The 18608-nt window shown below is 43.8% G+C and overlaps 1 protein-coding gene across 1 annotated transcript; it reads left to right on the top strand.

The window, feature by feature from the left end:
* The first annotated feature begins 575 nt into the window (after positions 1 to 575).
* AP1S3 (adaptor related protein complex 1 subunit sigma 3) lies at positions 576 to 17618 on the top strand. The gene is made up of 5 exons (XM_084212196.1): positions 576 to 692; positions 13833 to 14011; positions 15191 to 15299; positions 16284 to 16421; positions 17278 to 17618. Exons 1-5 carry the CDS (start codon positions 690 to 692, stop codon positions 17311 to 17313), a joined length of 465 nt encoding a protein of 154 aa, XP_084068322.1. The 5' UTR covers positions 576 to 689; the 3' UTR covers positions 17314 to 17618.
* Positions 17619 to 18608: the final 990 nt, after the last annotated feature.

Genomic DNA, 18608 nt, shown 5'->3' with positions numbered 1-18608 from the left:
ATCTGGATCCTCAAATTTGAGAAGCCTTAGGCCTGGATTTAGATCTTTTGATTCAAGTGCTGAGTCTGTGGATGTTACACATTCTTCTGGCACCAGCTACTTATCAGCAAATCCCTGCCGCAGGTTACAGGGATTTGCTGATGTGTTGCCCTCTCCTCCAGCTGCATCACAAAGCACCGCTGAGCCAAGCCCGGGCACTGAAGGTATTTAAACTATCAGAGTTCCATTTTGATGGAGATGGGCAGCAGGGCAATCATGCCTGTAGATCTACCCGTGTCTTTAGGGCATGAATGCTTGTCAGGGGAGTGGATGACACGAACTGTGTTTTACTGGTGTCGGGAATGCCGAGGTGAGAAAGGCGCCCTTTGAGCGGCTCACGCTCGCACGGGACAGCAGGTGCGGTCACCCCGTGCGGGGGCCCGGCTCACGCGGCCTGCCAGCGGCCTGCCAGCGCCCTCGCTGCCGGCCCGTGGCTCTGTGGAGCCCTGCCCTGCCCGGCCCTGCCCGGCGGAGCGGTGCTGCAGCCCTGCCCGTGCCCCGCGGCGCTGCCCGGAGCGGCGGGAGGAGCGCCGGCAGTTCCCTTTCGGGGCATTGTGGGAAGGCGATGCGGCCCGGCCTCACCTGAGCGGGGCGGGCGGGACGGAGGCGGCCGGGCCGGGCTGGGCCGGCTCCCAGCCAGCCGCCGCACCATGGTGAGTGAGCGGGGCCGAGCGGAGCGGGGCCGGGCCGGGCGGGAGCAGCCGCCCGTGCCCTGCCGGAGCCGCCGGGCCCCTCGACGGGCGCGTTGTCAGGGCGCGGAGCGAGGCCGGGCGGAGCGGGGCTGTCCCTCGGCACCGGCACGCTGAAAGCCGTTCCCAGGCGGGCTCCAACAAGGTTTGCACCTGTTCGGGGGAAATGAAACTTCTTTTCCGCTGTGTTTTCCGACCCTCGGGATGAGCCCGGGTCACGCCAGAGCCTTTCTCAGACAATCAGAAAACAAGGCTGTTACAGAGAGGCTTTATTTATAAAGTGTTCCTGTAACTCGAGGAGCTGAGGTGCGGGTCGGCTCCAATGCCCGGAGAGGGATCGAGTGAGGTTTCGTGTGGATCACTCTGTCCCTAGGCTGACTGGGGGCAAGGCGGGTCAGTGTGGGCGGTGGGTGATCGTTGGGAAGAGCTTTTCCCCAGGTGTATTCCCTGTTGTCAGGTAAGTGGAGGGCTTGCACTGCAGCGTTACCTCCAGCCCGGCTGCCTCTGCACCACTGCCGGGTCTGATGGGGCTTGTTGGGATTTGGCTGCACCTTTCCATCAGGTAATAATCAGCGAGAGCGTACGGGTCTGGTTCTGAACCTTCTGTCGGTCACTAGTGTCACCGTGCAGCCCGGCTCCAGGGCTGGCAGCAGCCCTTCGGGTTAAAGGGCTGACGGGCAGGATCCGGGAAGGGAGACCCTTCGCCTCTCCGGTGCTGCGCTTGGTGTTGCCTTGCTGAGATCGGAAAAGGTTGCTGTGGATGCTCTCTTTTGTTAAGAATGATGACCAGCATCCAGAGCCCAATAGCTGGATGTTCCCCATGGGGGGACTGCAAGCTCCCAAGTAGTGAGATATGGTCAGTGATGCCTCTTAACAAAGCAACCGTCTCACTGCTTGATAATTCAGGCTTGAGGCAGGTTCTGCGGGCATGTCCCGAGCTGCTGTCTTGCACAATTTGCCCATTGTGTGCACCTGTAATACCAGTTACTGGCAGTGCAGCTGAACAGAAGCCTCTCAACTCCTTCAGTGGAGGCCAAGTGCTGTTGTTTGTCTCTATCCTCAAAGGCAGAGCTATGTTGTTTCTCTTCAGTTGTTAAGCCAGAATTCTAAATATGTGTTAGTCTCCTGTATTTAGAAAGGTGTACCTGTCATTATATTTGCAAATAGAATATGCATGGTAATGAGTTTACAGATGGCCCTGCAGTCTCCACACCTTAAGTCCCTGTAGAGATGTAACTTTTCTGGTTACACCCCGAGACAGCCCTACATACCCAGTTCCCTCTGGTAAAGCTTATGTAAACAACTGGAGTTCCTATTTTGCCCTTGAAGGTCAGTAAATATGGGAGCTGATTTCAGGGAATCTGATCTCAGAACTCTCCTTGATGTGGGTACTTCACAAATGCCAGTTTTCAAACCACTCATGATAGTCCCAGGGGAGCACTGCTTTTACAGCAGTGCTGCTATTGACGATCTGGAGTCTGGCTGCTGTACTGATGGTTAGAATTTTACAAGGTGAGTGTGCATTCTTACAAGTAAGAATTATATTTTTCCGATTTTTGAGGCCATAGTACAAACACTTGCTGGTGTTCTGCATTTTAGTAGTGCTGTCAGCCTTATGCTGTTCTTCTCTTGAGGATCTGGTGCTGATGAAGCAGTGCTTTTGTCAGGGAACTCTGGCTTTAAATTTCTCTGTCATCTAGTCTCTGGAAAAGGGTTGTTAGCACTCGGTTATGAGTCAAGAAAAAAGGGTTTACTGGGTTACAAACCAAGAGTTAGCCTAATCCAGGCTCACGAGTGATGAACTTTACACAGGTCATTTAAACTTTCCATAGACTGGTTCCTCTGTTTTGATATTTTGGAATGAGTTGTGCTTGCCACAGCTGTGTTTTGGGATGGAATGAAAGGTGCTTGTGCAAATGGTACCATGTCTTAGCAAGAGGGTTGTTCCAATTATTTGCTCTCTTGCAGATTTCCATGTAAGTTTCAGGGAAGAGTCTGTTTAGCAAAACTGACTTCATATCCAGCTGAGAAACACAGCTTTTATGCCCAGCTTGTGCTTTGTAACCTGTTTTTTTAAAAATTACTTTTTAGAAAGACTAAATTCTGCTTCCTCTCAAATGTGGGTGCAGCAGAGATGCATGTCATGAAGGATTGCTGTCTCAACAAAGTCAGAGAGTGGGGAGAGAGCACAGAGGAGAAAAAAGATAAGTCTCCCCAAGGACATGTGTTGCTGTTAGTCTCTGGTGCCTGTAAGTGTTGCAACACCTCGATCCTACTGCTGCCTCAGTGTTATCAGGATTACTTTTGTGAATAAATACAAGGCTCTGCTTGTGTAGCTCTTCATGCAGGATTGGTGCCTGTGTAGTAAAGGGTCTGATTCCCTCCTACCTGTGCTACTCATCACTACAGGGAGACAAATTAGTACTTGTGGGCATGATCTGAAACCCAGGAGGAAGATCAAAAGAATCCCATTGAGCACAGTTGCTCTAAAAATGTACTTGGCCTGAATAGAAAAGGAGTTGGCAAGCACTACTTCTACTTAGCAAGACATTTGAAAACCAGTCACTGATCTAGAAGCTGGGGTGGAAATATCAGTTGCTGTGACTGCTTCTGCTGACACCTCCCTAGTGTTTGGAAATTAACTCTCAGCTCTTCTGAATATTGATCTCATCAACACCCTCAATGCCCTTAATTGTGAAAATGGGCGTAGATCTGCACAAGACTTTTTCAGTGCTGCACAGAATTTACTATTTACAGTTCTGAGAATGACTGCTTATTTTCCACTCATGGTACACCTGTGTATTTGCCTCAGTGGACAATGAACTTTGCCTCTAGGCATTTACCTCTGAAAGACGAGGAGGGCAACAGATTAGAACAGATGAGAGGAGAGAAAATGACAAATCAATTAGTGTGTTGTTGAAGGCAGCAGTTTTTATGCTAGATGACAAAAGAAAGTTCATGTGGTGTTTCTTTGTTAATTTATCTTGTAGTGAACTTTTACTGTGATAGTACATAATGGCAATGTAATGGCATCCTGTTAGAAGATCCTGAGTTTTTACTTTCTGTGTGCAGAGAGGTGCCTGCAGGGGAAGTGGTAGAAACACGTGAAATCATGAACACTAGAAAGATTGGTTGCTACACAAAGAATCAGGGTACATTCTGTGAATTTTTTAGACACTAAATGTATAAAAAATAAATGGGAATACTTTTTCACACAGTGTAAATGACTGTTTTCAATTCACTGCTGTGGATGTCCCAGTAGTTAGGCAGTTCATAGAGGGTGGGGCCACAGGTGGGTTGTTTACATGCAGTTTCTGTCCCTAATTCTTAAACCTGTGATTCCTGGAGGTGGGAATGCCAGATGATTTTACACATGCCCTGTTCCTTATGCTTATGCCCTTCTGGAAGCTGCTTAGATCAGAGTACAGCTCAGGGGCTGATCCATAATCTGGCACTCTATGACTCCCTGTCATTCAGTTGGACTCTAGAATAGCATTTTGTGGGATATGTGAGGAAAAATGTTTTTACGGTTCTTTAGAAGTGTGTAATCTTTGACTTGTCAGTTTTGGATGTTCTTTCTCCAAGCGCCCATGACCATTCCAGATTGTCACTGTTTAATACTGGAGCCCACTCAGGCTATGCAGGAATTCCAATTCATGCTTTACTGTCCCTGGATATTAAGTTTATTCCTGGAAAGCAAAATAAATGTTATGATAGATCATCTGCTGATTATTTTCTGCTGATTATTTTCTTAATAATCAGCAATGTAATAATTCTTGTTTTTTAAATGTATATTCATTTTTTGCTCAGAAATAAGGAAACTGCAGGCATGTCAGAGCCAGGAGTTACTAGGATGTGGGATGCCTAGAGGGCTTTAGGGAAAGCCATGGCATTTAGGGTGGGCAAATGCAGGAAGGCTGCAGGGATAACCAGCAGCTGGGTCTGTCCTGAGACAAGAAAGTGACAGGTTTTGCTGCTTTTCCATGTCTTCAGTTACTTCAAAATCCCATGCTTTATAAATGATCCCATGGACCTTCTGAAGCCACCAGTTACCTGCAAGAGCTGCAAAAGGACAATGTGATGAAAGTACTGAGGAAACTGGTGAGTCAGGGAGGGCAGATAGAGCTGCCCGTCCCTCAGGTACTTGCAAGATTTATGCTTTGGCATCCACATCAGGCATTTCTGTGATCCAGTTGTGGTCTTGCTAGTGATGCCTAGATGAAAACAGTGCTGCTTGTGTGAAAAGGATTCTGTCCTTTTCATGTGTGCCCAGTTACTGATTTCCATCCCTGCCCTTTCATTTCCTGCTGTCGTATTCCTGCAGGCTGTCTTCTGCATTTTCTTGGCTGCATTGGCTCTGTGCTTTCTTGAGTGGCCACCCCTGGGCCTTTGCATTTCTGCAGATGTTGCAAGGTAGACAGGGAGTTGCAAGATCCAGTCCTGCAAGCATATCACTTCATTTGGGAGTAGGGATACAGCATGCAAAGGCGTTGGGGTAGGATGGGAAGGTGCAATTTACATTTGTGTGTTTCAAGGCAGGCTTGCCGTGCTGGTCTGGCCAGACGTGCCTGTCTGGCCTGGAACTTCCTGATGTGTGTTCCTCAGTATTACAGACATTACCCCAGGTACTTCATTCACCAGTGTTTTTTCTTCTCTAGCTTGCTGAGTTTATATAAGATGTCCATGTGCTCTCCTCTCCTAGTGATGGCATTAAAATCACTCTTCACTAAACCAGTAAATGCCTGTTGTTGCCTTGCTGCTTGCCTTTGGAGGATAGTTGGAGGATAGTTTTGCTCAGACACTCAAGCAGTTCTCAGTGTCTAACCAGCACAGGAGCTCTGTGGTCACCATCCTCTGCTTAGCCCCCTGGGGTAAGTGATGGGCACAAACTACAAAGGAATGAGAAACACATTCACTGTTGTTTGAGTAAAATGCAGAAATGGACCATGTTGTGCCTTTGTTGTGCAAGGCTGTGTGCTGGAAGGAGAGCAGGTGAAGTGCTGGGTGAGTGCCTGTGTGCTCTGAGCTCTAGAGAAGCTGTGGGAAGTGCTGTATGAAACTCTCAGCAGCCTCTGGGCTCAGGAGATGGGATGGGAAAGAGGCAGTACCTCAGGCATTTCCTTTCTTTGAAGTCTTATGGCAGAACTTGGAATTTGTGATCCTTTCTCATTCTGCAGGCTAAATGTTGGGCCAACATATAAAGCATTTTGGAGGATTCTCTGCTCTGGCCCTTCCCTCTGTGAACAGTGGTTGCTTCTTTTATGTTTATGCTTAGGTTAAATCCATGTTGGTTTTAAAATGGCATGAAAAAATGCCATTTTAAAAGGGAAAATGGAGAATTTCTCAATTGAAAATGCCTAAGTTAAATGCTTCAGTGTTTCCAAAAGATTATTCATTGCTCTTTCAGAGTTATAAACATGATCTGAACTCACAGGTATCTTTAGTCCTTTTGGAGCTCAGGTTTTCTGTGAGCATCTTTGTTGGGAGCTGGAGGAACAGGTATGAGGCTGCTGCCAATCTGCACTGCTCCTGCTCCACCAGACATGGGAATCACCAGGCTGGAGCAGTGTCTGACAGCTGCCTGAGGAGCCAGGTTAGCTTGTCACCATCTGGGTGTGCCTGCCCTGTCCCAGAGCAAAGGTTTTTAACTTTGCTTCTAGAAAGGTCAGAGGCAAGGGAAGGGCACTGCAGTGCCTTCATGTAGCAGGCCTTTGCAAATAACTGATAGGGCAAAGTGGAAATGAAACTGAAAGAGCTGCACCTTTTGCTGGAATCCACTGGGTGAGATTTTAGCTTTGTTTCTTCACTTGGTGTTCAGGGAACAGGCTGGAAAAATAGCTTCTTGTGCCTGTAAAGTGCACTGGGGTTGCAGTGAATTGGGGGCAGCTCTTGGCAGCTTGTTCAGCCTCTCCTCTGGTCCCTTCCTCCTTGTAGTAACCTAAGGAAGGGGTCCTCTGCCTCCCAAAATAAAAACACCTCTAAGAGCCCAGCCTAAGAGGCAAAAAAGATGTGATTACCTAGTTAATAATTGTTAAAAATCTCTTCAAAGTGCTGCTTTCTGTGAGCTCATCCAGTTTGCTCACATCCCTGCTGTGTCTGTCCTGTGGTGGCACTGAAGGGACAGTGGTGTGGCTGCTTCCCTGGCCTGCTCTCCTATGGCTGAGCCTGAGGCACACTCCAGTCTGGGTCTTGTGCTTGCTTATTACCTGAAAACTGGAGTGATTCCACTGGCAGGAATAGAAATTTTAGAAAACTAAGAGTAATTGTCCTCTGTAAGAACTGGGTGCCATCGCCTGCATCTGCGCCTTTGGAGCTGTTTTGGAAAGCTGTGCTGCCTCTGTTCTCCAGAGCAGGAAATCCATTGCTGTTAGTGGGACAGCCCAACCTGTGAGGAGGAGGCACAGGCATGCCTGTGCTGTAGGAGGACACTGGGCAGGAATGTCACCAGTCCATGCCTGTGCTGTAGGAGGACACTGGTGAAGGAATGCCACCAGTTTATGAGGGATGTTGGCAGGACTCAACCTGCTGGATGTTGAGATAAGCTGGAGCAGAGCTAGAGGGAGCTTGGTCACTTAGAAAGTTCCTTGAGCTTTGTTTTCTGGTCCTTAGTTAGGGACCAGGAGGGAGCAGCTTGAGCTCAGCTGTCCTGTTTTGATTATAGTTTTATTTAACTCAAGTGAGGCTATTGAGAAGGTTGTTGCTGTCTGGATCGATACTATATGTTATAAATATCCTTCAAATGCTGGTGTGCTGGTCCATTTAAAATCTTCAGTAATAAGATAAGAGTGACTGCTACATCATGAAAAGCACAAAATCAATGTGTAACTATGGTCACGTGTGCCTGTAATGATCTGGCACAGCTTTTATTGCATGGACTTTGGATGTATTGTTCAGGGGAAATTGCTCAGAAATATTCCTAATGGAGATTAAGTGAGGAAGAATCCTGTGCCAGGTAGGCAGCAATACACTGCTTCAGAATTTCTGTGTTGCTGGGTTTGTGCTTATTTTCTTTTTATTATTTGCTTGCATCATGCAGACTAAGTACATGTTTGAAATTTTAAAGCTGAGAGCCAAGAGTATTTTACAAACATCTGTCAGCTCCTGTGCTGCTGTGAATAAATGTTTTAGTGACAGAGCAAACAAGTAAGGAAATTAATATTTTCAATAAAGTAGTCTGTTTTGAATTTTACATATTTGCTTTAGAAGTGTCTGAAACCCCAGCATGTGTATTAAAGTTCAGTAGCCAGATGTGATTTCATGTAACAACAGAATACCAAAATACCCGTACTTGAGTGTGTTAGTATTCTGTGTTGTGCTGATGTGGGTAGATTGTTAATAGGTCAGTAGGTCAGTTCAGTGCATGTTGCTCATTTCACCCTAAACACCTGGCATTCCAAACCAACTGTATGTTCCCAATTTTTTTTTTTTAATTTCAGTATTTACCTCCCCCCCCAAAATAAAACAAACCTCACTAAACAAAGCACAAACTAAAAGGAATTTTTTATTTTTGAAATGTTTTTGAGATTAAAAAAAAGCTGATGGCTGGAATAATGTGAATGTTCATATTTTTTAAAAGAGAAAATTTAATGAAAGTAGGTTTTGTTCATTTTCAGTTGGGATGTAAAAGTAAATACTGATAAAAACATCTGGACAGCTGTCTATGTTGGGAAATAGATTCTTTCATATCAGATGAAAGAATGAAAAATAGTAAAAGCAAAGCAGAATATGAACTCTGTTAGACTAAAACAGTGGCAGCAGATCAAGCAGACTTCAGGGGAATCAGAATAAGTGAAAGAAGAACTTTCACATAGCAAGTTGCTTCCTCTCCACCAGGTACAGCCAGTCAGGCTGGTTTTCCCCAGGCTTCTGCTGCAGCTGAAGTTCTGGATTTTCATCCCACTTCCCATTTTATGTGGTCTGGGAACTTTCATTGATTAGCATGTCTTGTATTGTCTGTTGCCCTACAGAAAGTTTTTAAGGAAAGCTGAAAGTTTCCTCACTTTGCCAAGATGTCTGTTTAAGGATAGCAATTCCTAATTTGCAGATTTTACTTACATGTGAATTTCAGGTGTCTGTTTTATAAAGGTGGTTTTGATTTTGGAGAGCTCTTAACCGAATTTGGAGAGGTTACAGCTGAAGCAGAGTGTAAGCCCAGAGCTGCTGAAGTGACAGAGCTGCCTCACCAAGCAAATCCTTGTCCAACCACACACCCAGACAGGAAAGAGGATTTTTCCTCTTTTTTCTGCAGTCTTCCTCTTCTGCCTGCCCTCCCCTGAGGCTCCTTGGTGAGTTCCCATCTCTATCCTCCTCTCCTCCCTCAGGGACATGGAGAAGCCAGATGCCACAGAACAGGTTTGGAACCAGTCAGCAAATGTTATGCAGGTTGAATTACAGGAAGAGGAGAAGCAGTTCTGGTGCACATTCTTCTTTCTCACAGTGCAATGAATTAGAGCCTCTTGCACACCCCTGGAGATCACCTTGCAGGAAGAAATGGGGCATCTTTTACATGTTTGTGTTATTAAACAGTGAAGTGGTGAAATTACTGAAGGAAAGGAAAGCTAGGAGAGCCCCTTTCCCATGGATTCATTTTTATCTGCTACCCCTGCAGGTGGTTTGTTGTGTATGGAATGAAATGCAGCCCTTTAGACAGTTGTACTAATTGTTGCAGATTTGGTTAAAATTTAAACCCTCTGTAAAGGCAAAAATGATCCAAGTTTGAACCTACTGAGCCAGTTGGAATGTGTTAGATAAGTCTGAAGTGTGTAATGGCCAAACAGTGGGGAAGGCTGCACCAAAGGGGACCTGCAGTCCTGGCAGGGAGCGCTCCAGAAGACAAGCTTGGGTGAGCTGCTTATCAGATTATTACAGCCCATTAGTTAAAGGAGGGAAAGGTCTCCCAAGGAAGGTGGAAAGAAATCACAGTGTGTGTTAGTTTCATTTGTCTCTCTTGTATTTGTTGTTCATGAATATGCAAACCTTCTGTTCTCTGCATTTTTGATGTCTATTTATTGGTTAATTATTTCACGTCAAAGTCTAGCATTTGATTTTCTTTTTGTAGCCCTGAAACTAAGGGTGCTGGTTTTTATCCTGGTACAGTTGTGTAAATCTTGATAGAACAGAGGGCCATCATTTTCCAGTCTATTAAGTAGCTTTCTGCTGCTGTTGATTCAGAGATGCATGAGAAGGGGCTAGACTCCCATGGTTTAAATGTTTGATATAAAAAGTACCCCTACAAACTATTTTTCCAATAGCCTGCAAATAAAAAATGCAGTCATTTGGATTACTTACTGACGTTTATGGAGGTCATTTTGCACAGTGCTGTGGGTGGTTGGGTCTGATTCAGTAAAACAAGCTAATAAAATTAGTCTCAGCTCCCAGACCAAAGCTTGTCTCCACAGACTCCACATGTGAAGGAAGCCAGTGCTCTCTTAGGAACTGTACTCTTCATCCCAACCCACTCAGTCTTGGACCTAAAAATTCCCTCTGGCATCAGCCCTGGGTCTGGTGATTGTTAGTCACAGCCAGCATGGCCTGGGATGGTAAGAAGGGGAACCATGCACCCTGCTTTCTAAGTAGCTTGTAGCAAGTAATTTACCTTTGTTTTCCTCTGGAATTAGAACTTTTAAAGATGAGTAAAGCATTGCAGGATAATCTACTTCTCTTTGCAGTTTTGCTGCTGAAAACGAACCAAAAATTTCTTAATCAACATCTGTCTTGTCATCAGCACTACAGGAAAGCAAATACGTTTTCACAGTCAAGGAGCAAGGAACAGATGAGCTGTTAGATTTGTGTTTGTGCAGTACTTCAGTATTATCAGGTTTATTGATGCATCAGGGTCTTTCCAGTGGGATGTAATGAACAGAGCAATGAGACTGAGGAATGTGTTGTGTCCTGACAGTGGGGCTGGGCAGAGCAAAGCTGAACTGAATGGAATACTGGATCTTCAAATTGAAAGTGCAGAAAGCCATTTAACCTTTAAAGAATGTATTGTTTACCTCCTACAGAGTTCCCCAAATTGAAGGCACTTCAGAAATTAGAAAAAGGAAGAAGAACCAAAAGAGGAGAAACCCCCTGCATGATATTTTTGCTTCTAAGTACCTGCAGCTTTCTACTAGGTTGTTTTGTTACAGTAATTCTTAGCTGACCAGGGATATGTACCTAGGCTTGAGGGTGCACTATTTTGCTGCAGACTGTAAAATTTAGAATTTTGCTACAGAAAAGGCTCTATTTTCTAGCTGCATATATTACTGTAACTATAAAATTGCCATATGAGGTACACAGAGTCTGCATATGAAACAGTGTGGGGCAGGAGACCAAAACAATGAGATTCTTGAAGCTTGTGTGTGAACATTTATTTAGGAGCATTAATGGATATTTTCTGATTGCAAAGAATATTGCCTCAGCTCATAGAAGTGGTGGTGAGACATCAGCTGCATGTGTAGAAGAAACAGTGGAGTTTTCAAAGCAGTTCTAAGTGGAGAGCAGCTCACTTTCCTATGGGTGAAGTATAACATCCTGCAGTAACTAATTGGCAGAAAGTGGTGGTAATATTCACAGTGATTCCCTGGTTTGCTGGTATTTAATCTTTTAGGAGGCATAAGGTTGCAGTTCAGCAGATATGTATGTGTATTACATGCAGGCACTCCAGTGTAAGGTCTCTTGGGTCCAACAGCTGACCCTAAACCATAATAACTTTTAATTTTCTTTTCCTATTGAAGCACTGCAGGCAAAGGATGTTCTTATGCTGAACATGCTGTCAGCTTTTGATAGAGATTCATTGACTCATTCTCTGCATTTTCAGTCAAATCTGATCATCCTCTCCTATCTGATGATTCACCATATTTATAGAAATTAGTTTATCGAAGAGCTGCTACCTCTACCCAATGGCTTAGAGATGGAGTCCTGCTGACCTGCTGCCCTTATCTGTGGATCCTATGCTCTGTTTTCAAAACACCCTCATCTTTACAAGGGCTTTGGAGTTAATGTGCTGTGCAGCAAGCAAAATAGCCTTTCATTCAGCCAGCTCCTCTCAGTGTGCAAGTGTGTGGACAGTGAGTGCTGTCCCTGCATCACCTGGGAAGGGGTAACCCTGGCAGCTGGAAGATTCCCATGTTAAAGCCCAGCTGGTAATATGAACAGAGAAAGGCAAAGCCATGGTGCTTTGCTCTTCACTGTAATCAGGTCATGTGTCTTGCCAGCAGCCTACTTTTTATTTAGCAAGCTTGTCTGAAGAGTATTACAGGACTCAACAGAGTGCAGCTACAAAATCCTTGTAATTTTATCAAGCGCATTAGACTAACAATGGCCAGAGCCTTATATCCAGCAGTAGATCCTGCCAAAGACACACATGACTAAAACCTTCTTCCTTTCCCTAAAATGATCCCACATGTGAAGTCTTTCTCAGTATAGTCAGAACTCTTATCTCCAGATTACTCAACAGCTATGCAACTCAATAGCTAGATAATGGTTCTGAATGATGAATGAATGCTTTGTTTAAAATCCAGTAGCTTTACCTTTTTTTTTTTTCTTTTGTGTTTCTTTTCTTTTTTTCTCTGACTTCTCTGCTCAGACTTTGCCAGAGTGTGGAATGATTGTGGAATATCTTCACAGAAATCTGCATTGTAATCTTGATAGTGATTTTGAACATTAACTTTGTAATCCTCACTTGGAAATGTGATGAAGTATAGGTACAGCAATAAACTGGAACAGGAAGCAAGGAGCAGAAGGGATTAGGGCAGAGATTGAAAAACCTCTAGGGAAGGATAAGGTTAGGCTAATGGTGAGGGATGTGGTAAGAGACCTGCTGGATCAGGGCTTTGCAAGGATTGGGAGCAAGTGAGGCAAGCGAGGCTCCTGTGCTTCTTCCTGCTTCCCCCAGGATCAGGGGAAGCCACCAGTCACTGTATGGACAGCTGGCAGTGTACCTGTCACACACATGGATACAGCTACAGCTGCCCTTCCTGCAGACCCCTGGGGCCTGGTATTGGGACTGGTGAGAGCCAGCAGTCAGGATGCCTGGCAAGAGCAGGGCACTTCTGATGTCTTCAACCACTAAACACATCTCTGTCTCCCCCCCCACCCCCCAGGTGAGTATATAGGGGGTTTTTCCCATTTAGCAGATGTCCTATTGGAGAAGGATGTTGTGCTCAAATTGATGTCTTGCATTCTTAAAGCCATTTTCATGTTCTGGGTGAATGGGATACTGTGTGCTAATATACATTATGGTCAGCTATTTTAACTTGCTAATAGTACTATTTATATAAATGTGAATTGATACTTTTCTCCCAAAGCCCCACTGGCATTTAAAAGCTGGCTCTTGTGTATTTCAGGAATTCAGTTTATGCTAAGTGTGACACATTCATAGATCAAACCTTGTAAAGTTTTGACTCACTTTAAAGTGGAAAGTTTTGAACAGTATAGATACTGTCCTTTGCTTAATACAGTATCACTCACTGAGGTCTGTCCTTCTTTATTACAGTTGTCTGAGTTTCATAATATCCTGATTTCTTCACTAAAACCAGTCAAGCTTCCTTTGCAAAGTAGGTTTCTTCTGCTCCTTATAGCCTCTTCTAGGAACCTGCTGTTTTGCGATCTGAAATAGTGCAAAATCAGAGTTGTTAGTGATTATGATTACTATCTCAGTCTTCATATTTCTAGCCTTCTGCCACACTGATCCTGATTTCCCTACTCCTGTTGTGGATGTCTGTTCTCTTCACTGAGGTATCTGATTTTGCTGGAGGAGGGGGTGGTGCCCTCTTCTCCCCACTGCAAAGTGGTGATGCTCCTCCTGTTCCCCAGGGTAGGGGCAGGAAAGGAAGCAAAGCTGCTGTTTGCACAAGGTAAGGAGGATGGGTAGGAGAGGACGTAAAGGGTTTACCTAGGGAAGCTGTGCCACAGGGAGGGGAGAGCTGCCTGGGAACGAAACAGGAGAGAGGGGAGATCTTTCCCATGCTGAGCCTCCCCCAGACCTCACTGACACCGTGTCCAGCCATCGTGCCAGGGTTGGAGGTGTGTGGCCAGGACTCGGATTTCTGGTGCCAGGCAGAGGAATGCTCTTCCCTGGCCGTGGCCCTGGTGTTAACCATGTTGCTTTGTTTGCTCTAGATACACTTTATACTGCTGTTCAGTCGGCAGGGGAAGTTAAGGCTTCAGAAATGGTACACGACGCTACCTGATAAAGAGAAGAAAAAGATCATTCGAGAAATTATTCAGATTATTTTGTCTCGCAATCAAAAAACAAGTAGTTTTGTTGACTGGAAAGACCTCAAGCTTGTTTACAAAAGGTGTGAGTAATTTTGTAAGAACATATAATCACTGTTCATATGAATAACACATTCTAGAAGAGGAAAAACAAAGGCTCACCTAAGGAAAAGCAGCAAACAACGCTCACAGTGCTGAGTTAGGAGCCTGCCATTGGCAATCTGGGTATAACAAGGCAGTGTTCCTGGGCAAACCAGCAGGGTAATTGTGGGGTGCAAAATACTTGTACAGTCTGTCAAATGAGAAAAACAGGAGTAATGTAATAGGTATTACTGCTTAGAAGGTGTTAGACCTCACTGCCCCTTCAAATTCCACAGGGTAGCCTGGCTGAGATGTGTGTGCTGGGTTTTATCAGCTGTGGAGATTGGAGGAATTGTTCCAAGGCACTCCCATAATTCTGTCAAATTTTGTTTTTGAAATATTTGTTGCTCTGGAAAGTATTAATTCTCATTTCCTTTTCCAAAGAAATCACTGGTCCCCAGTACACGATGCCTAATGTTACCTGCCTGTCTGTTCTCCTGGAGTTGTAGCAGACAAATGTAGCCTTGATGGGTAGTACACTGGGTAAATGAATCATCTCCCATTTAGCAGAAACTGAGTTCCATGCTGTGATGGGAAGCATATAAACATCTGATCAGAAGCTGTGACAAGTTGGCCTCCAGCCACAGTATCAGCAAGCTGAATAGATCTTGGGTTGGCTTAAACATAGTTTTGGTGCCAGTTAGTTACAAAGCTTCTTTGGTCTAAGCAGCTTCATGCATTCTGGCCCTCTGTAAAACACTGTCATTTGACAGCCAGCAGGTGTCAACTGCTGAGATGTAACTTCTTTCATCTTTGCCTTATTTTTTTTTTAATTAGGAGGGGTGGCTTCTCCTACAGTCTAATTAACCCCACTTACTGCAGTGCTATTGCAGCAGGAGGAGGAGACCTGAAGGAACTACTTACTACTGATTTATTGCCTGTTTCAGTGTTAGAGGTGTCCCACCTTACCAAGAGTGAAGTTGGTTCTTCTAACTAAAATAATAATTTGTTTAAATCATCTGATCTTTGAAAGTGTTCTCTGGGACCCTATAAGAGTGGAAGAAAATGTTTATTTTAGAGACTAGATTAGAATTAACTGTCACATGAATGACCTGTAAGAGAGGAGCAGAGCACTGAGGTCCCAGCTGTTCACTGCCATGGTTTTGCCTGTGTTTCCCCAGGTATGCTAGTTTGTATTTCTGCTGTGCAATAGAAGACCAGGACAACGAGCTGCTGACACTAGAGGTCGTTCATCGATACGTGGAGCTCCTGGACAGATACTTTGGAAATGTAGGTTTCATTTTCTCCCATGAACTCATTCCTGTCTGTCTGATAAACAAAATTATGTGGAGCTGATTTGCTTTGTGTTCCATCTGCTGCACTTGCCCTGCAGGAGCTCTCAATCCAGAATGAAATTAATTATTAGAGTATTTTATAAAACAGTGCTGAAATGGTAATAAGATTGTTTTTTGCATCCTTTTTCCACTCTCTCAGAATTAGTCTTGATGCTTTGTATGTCTGTCTTGGTATAGAATTTAAAGGGAAAACTTCAGGAAAAATTTTTAAAAAAATTCAAAATAGGTTTGGTTTTGATTTGTTTTGTTTGTTTTAATTTTGTTTGATTTGTTTGGTTTAATTCTGTCTCCTTACATCTTCAGATCTACTGGTTTTGTTTGTCTTATAATACTGTGTAACAATTAAGGACATAGGGGTGAAAGATAAAATCAGTGTGTTTTTAAAGAAAAGACTTAAGAGAAAGTCCAAATAAGTCTTTCAGTAAGTCTTTACAGTGTACAAGAGACCCATCTTTTCTCTGAATATTTTTGAAATGATCCTGCCTACCTTAATTCACATCTTAGTTAAATCAGTGTGCCATGAGTCGTGTCTGTACTGCCTCCAGACTAAAAAGCAGTCGGTGGCTGTTGCTGGGCAGGGAATTGTCTTGCTCTGTGACACTGAACCTAGGTAACCCATACTGCAAGGGCTGTGTAGGACCTGTGATGAGGTTAGTGGGCCAGGAAGTCAGCTTGGATCTCTGACAGCCAGCATGAACTTAGTAATAGTGGAATATCTTTGCTGTAAGTCTGTATATGTGGAGAGAACATGTGCAGAAGCTTCAGTATTACATAACATGCAGTTTGTTTCTTCACCCTGCTCCCTGCACAGGGGTGCTTATGCTGAGGATATTTGATCATCACAACGGCTTTTGGCCTAGTAGTGCTTATGATACTGTAAAAGTGGTTTTAATGTGATTGTGGCCTCTTGTTCTGGCAGGTGTGCGAGCTGGATATTATCTTCAATTTTGAAAAAGCTTATTTTATTCTTGATGAGTTTATAATTGGTGGAGAAGTACAAGAGACTTCAAAGAAGACTGCAGTGAAAGCCATAGAAGACTCTGACATGTTGCAGGAGGTAAGGCAGAGGAGGACAAAAGGCAAACACCTCATCTTCCTAATCTTCCTTGTTTAACAGGAGATGAAAACGCAGCTGAGCACTTCTGGTACTTAATTATCCAAGTGTGTCTTACATTCAGTTCAACAGGTACAACAGTGCAGTTACATAAGCTTTCAATTCAACCCTTTTGGTATCATCTGGAGGGTCTTCATATAAAGCTGTTGCTCTCTTGCAGCTTAACTGCTAGAGTTTATTAAGAAATGGTTTAAGATGTATCTAAGATACTTCTTTAATATAAGAACATTATCTAAAGTTACATTTTATGTATGCATATGTATATGTAAATACAGAAAAATCTCTTCTATTTCACTAATAGCATTGGAAACATGACCTACCATTAACATTTAAAATTGGAAAGAGTATTTGCTGGCAAACTCTGCTTTCATTCAGAAGCACCTGTGTAGTTTTTCTGCAGGGCACAGATATGTAACCCTTATACAGAATCCTGCAGGAATTCTCTTGTAACTTGGAATGTAATGAGTAACATTGAGGCAGGAATGGCAAAACCAGTTGAATGTGATGGGTTTCATTCATTTTTTCCCTTGATAGTGAAGGATCCCTCACAATCCTGAAGGGAGCAGCACAGTGGTAGAACTGGCTTGGGCTGTGCTGTGGGAGTTGAGCAGGTTTCACCTGCTCTGCCCTGTGCACGTGGAACTCAGCCACAGTGTGCAAAGGCCACTGGCATGATGAGTTTGGCCACAGCAGTGCTATGGCATGATTTAAATGTCACATTTTAAACCACTCTGTTACATGTTTTTAAAGCAGAATTATTTCTCCACTTTAATAAATTTTGTTTGTTTGTTTATTCTAGACAGTGGAAGAATACATGAACAAGCCTGCATTTTAATGCTAAACTACCTGGAGAGAAAACTGCTGTATGCACCTCTAAAGTGCACTTCCTGAAATTCTTCCCAATGTGCCAGATCCTCAGAGCAATACCAAAAACCAATAACTGAAGGGGTTTGTTTGTATAATGGTGAAGATGAAGGTCAGCTGATGTAGCAGAGGGTTTAACAATTCTGTGCTTTGCATTACTCTGTACATGAGTTTCTCAGAGTTGTTATTGCCCCAGTCTAGTTTCTCTTCTAGTTGCTGGACTCAACTCTTGTTTTTTACCATGTCTTTTAGCTGTGGGTTTTGTCATCACAAGATGCTCCTCTGACAATACTTTGAAGAGGTGTTTTTACTAGTTTTGTTCACTGCTGACTGTATGACTCTACTTTTGTACAAATGTCCATTATTTTGAATGTAATGGTTATTCTGCTGTAATAATAATTTTTTTCTAAAAGCCAAATTGTTGTGGGCTCTGATTTCACAAACTTGTTGTGTCAAGATTAACTGTTGAAGTATATGAGGAAATATGCATCTCTTTGGGGCAGCTCCTTTCTTTCACAGTCTTCCTTCTCTTCTGCTCTAGTCTGCTAATAAGACTGCTCCAACTGCTCCTAGAGTGCACTCCATGCCTCCTTTTAATCTGCAAGACTGTTTGAAGGTTCTCTAAGTTTAATGAATCCTCTTTTTGCTGCTGCATGCAGATGGCCTATTTCTGTCTTTCTCCTCATTTTCCTATCCCGTTCCTACATCCTTTGGACCTCTCCAAAGGCTCCAAACTTTGAAATTGTGTAGCATGAGTGCAGGAGAAAACCTGAAGAGAAAAAATCAGCCTTTGGAAGATAATCTTGTATATCTTTTGGTATCCCAAACCCATATTTCCCAGCAGAGTTTTTCAGTCTCAAATTGACGCGCCTGTTGGGATGATCAGCTTTCTAGTAGTTGAAGATGCCCTGTTTTTTGAAGGTTGAGCAATTTAATCAGCTTTTGATAACTTAGCAAGCTGTGAAAAGGATAGCATAGTAGAGAGGAGTCAGCTGGGCTGTGTGCCCTCCTGTGTGTTACAAACCATTGCAGCAGATATGTGTGGAGCCAGGTGTGCTCACTCGCCTTTTAGTGCAGTTCAGACTCTATAAACTGAACTGGCTCCCTTAGAGAGATTTTCCTCCTTAACAGAATCCAAAGCTCTGAGAAATTCTGTTTATCTGAGCCCATAACTCTCAGCTAGATGTTTTGTTTCTGTCCAATCACGAAATTACTCTACACAAAAATTAGGGAAGTGATCAGACAAATATGCCACAATGATCCAAG

Source organism: Fringilla coelebs, assembly GCF_963513975.1.
Source record: "Fringilla coelebs genome assembly, chromosome: 10".
Lineage (NCBI taxonomy): Eukaryota > Metazoa > Chordata > Aves > Passeriformes > Fringillidae > Fringilla > Fringilla coelebs.
Note: the sequence above shows the minus strand (reverse complement) of the source record. Positions and strands in the feature narration are given on the sequence as shown.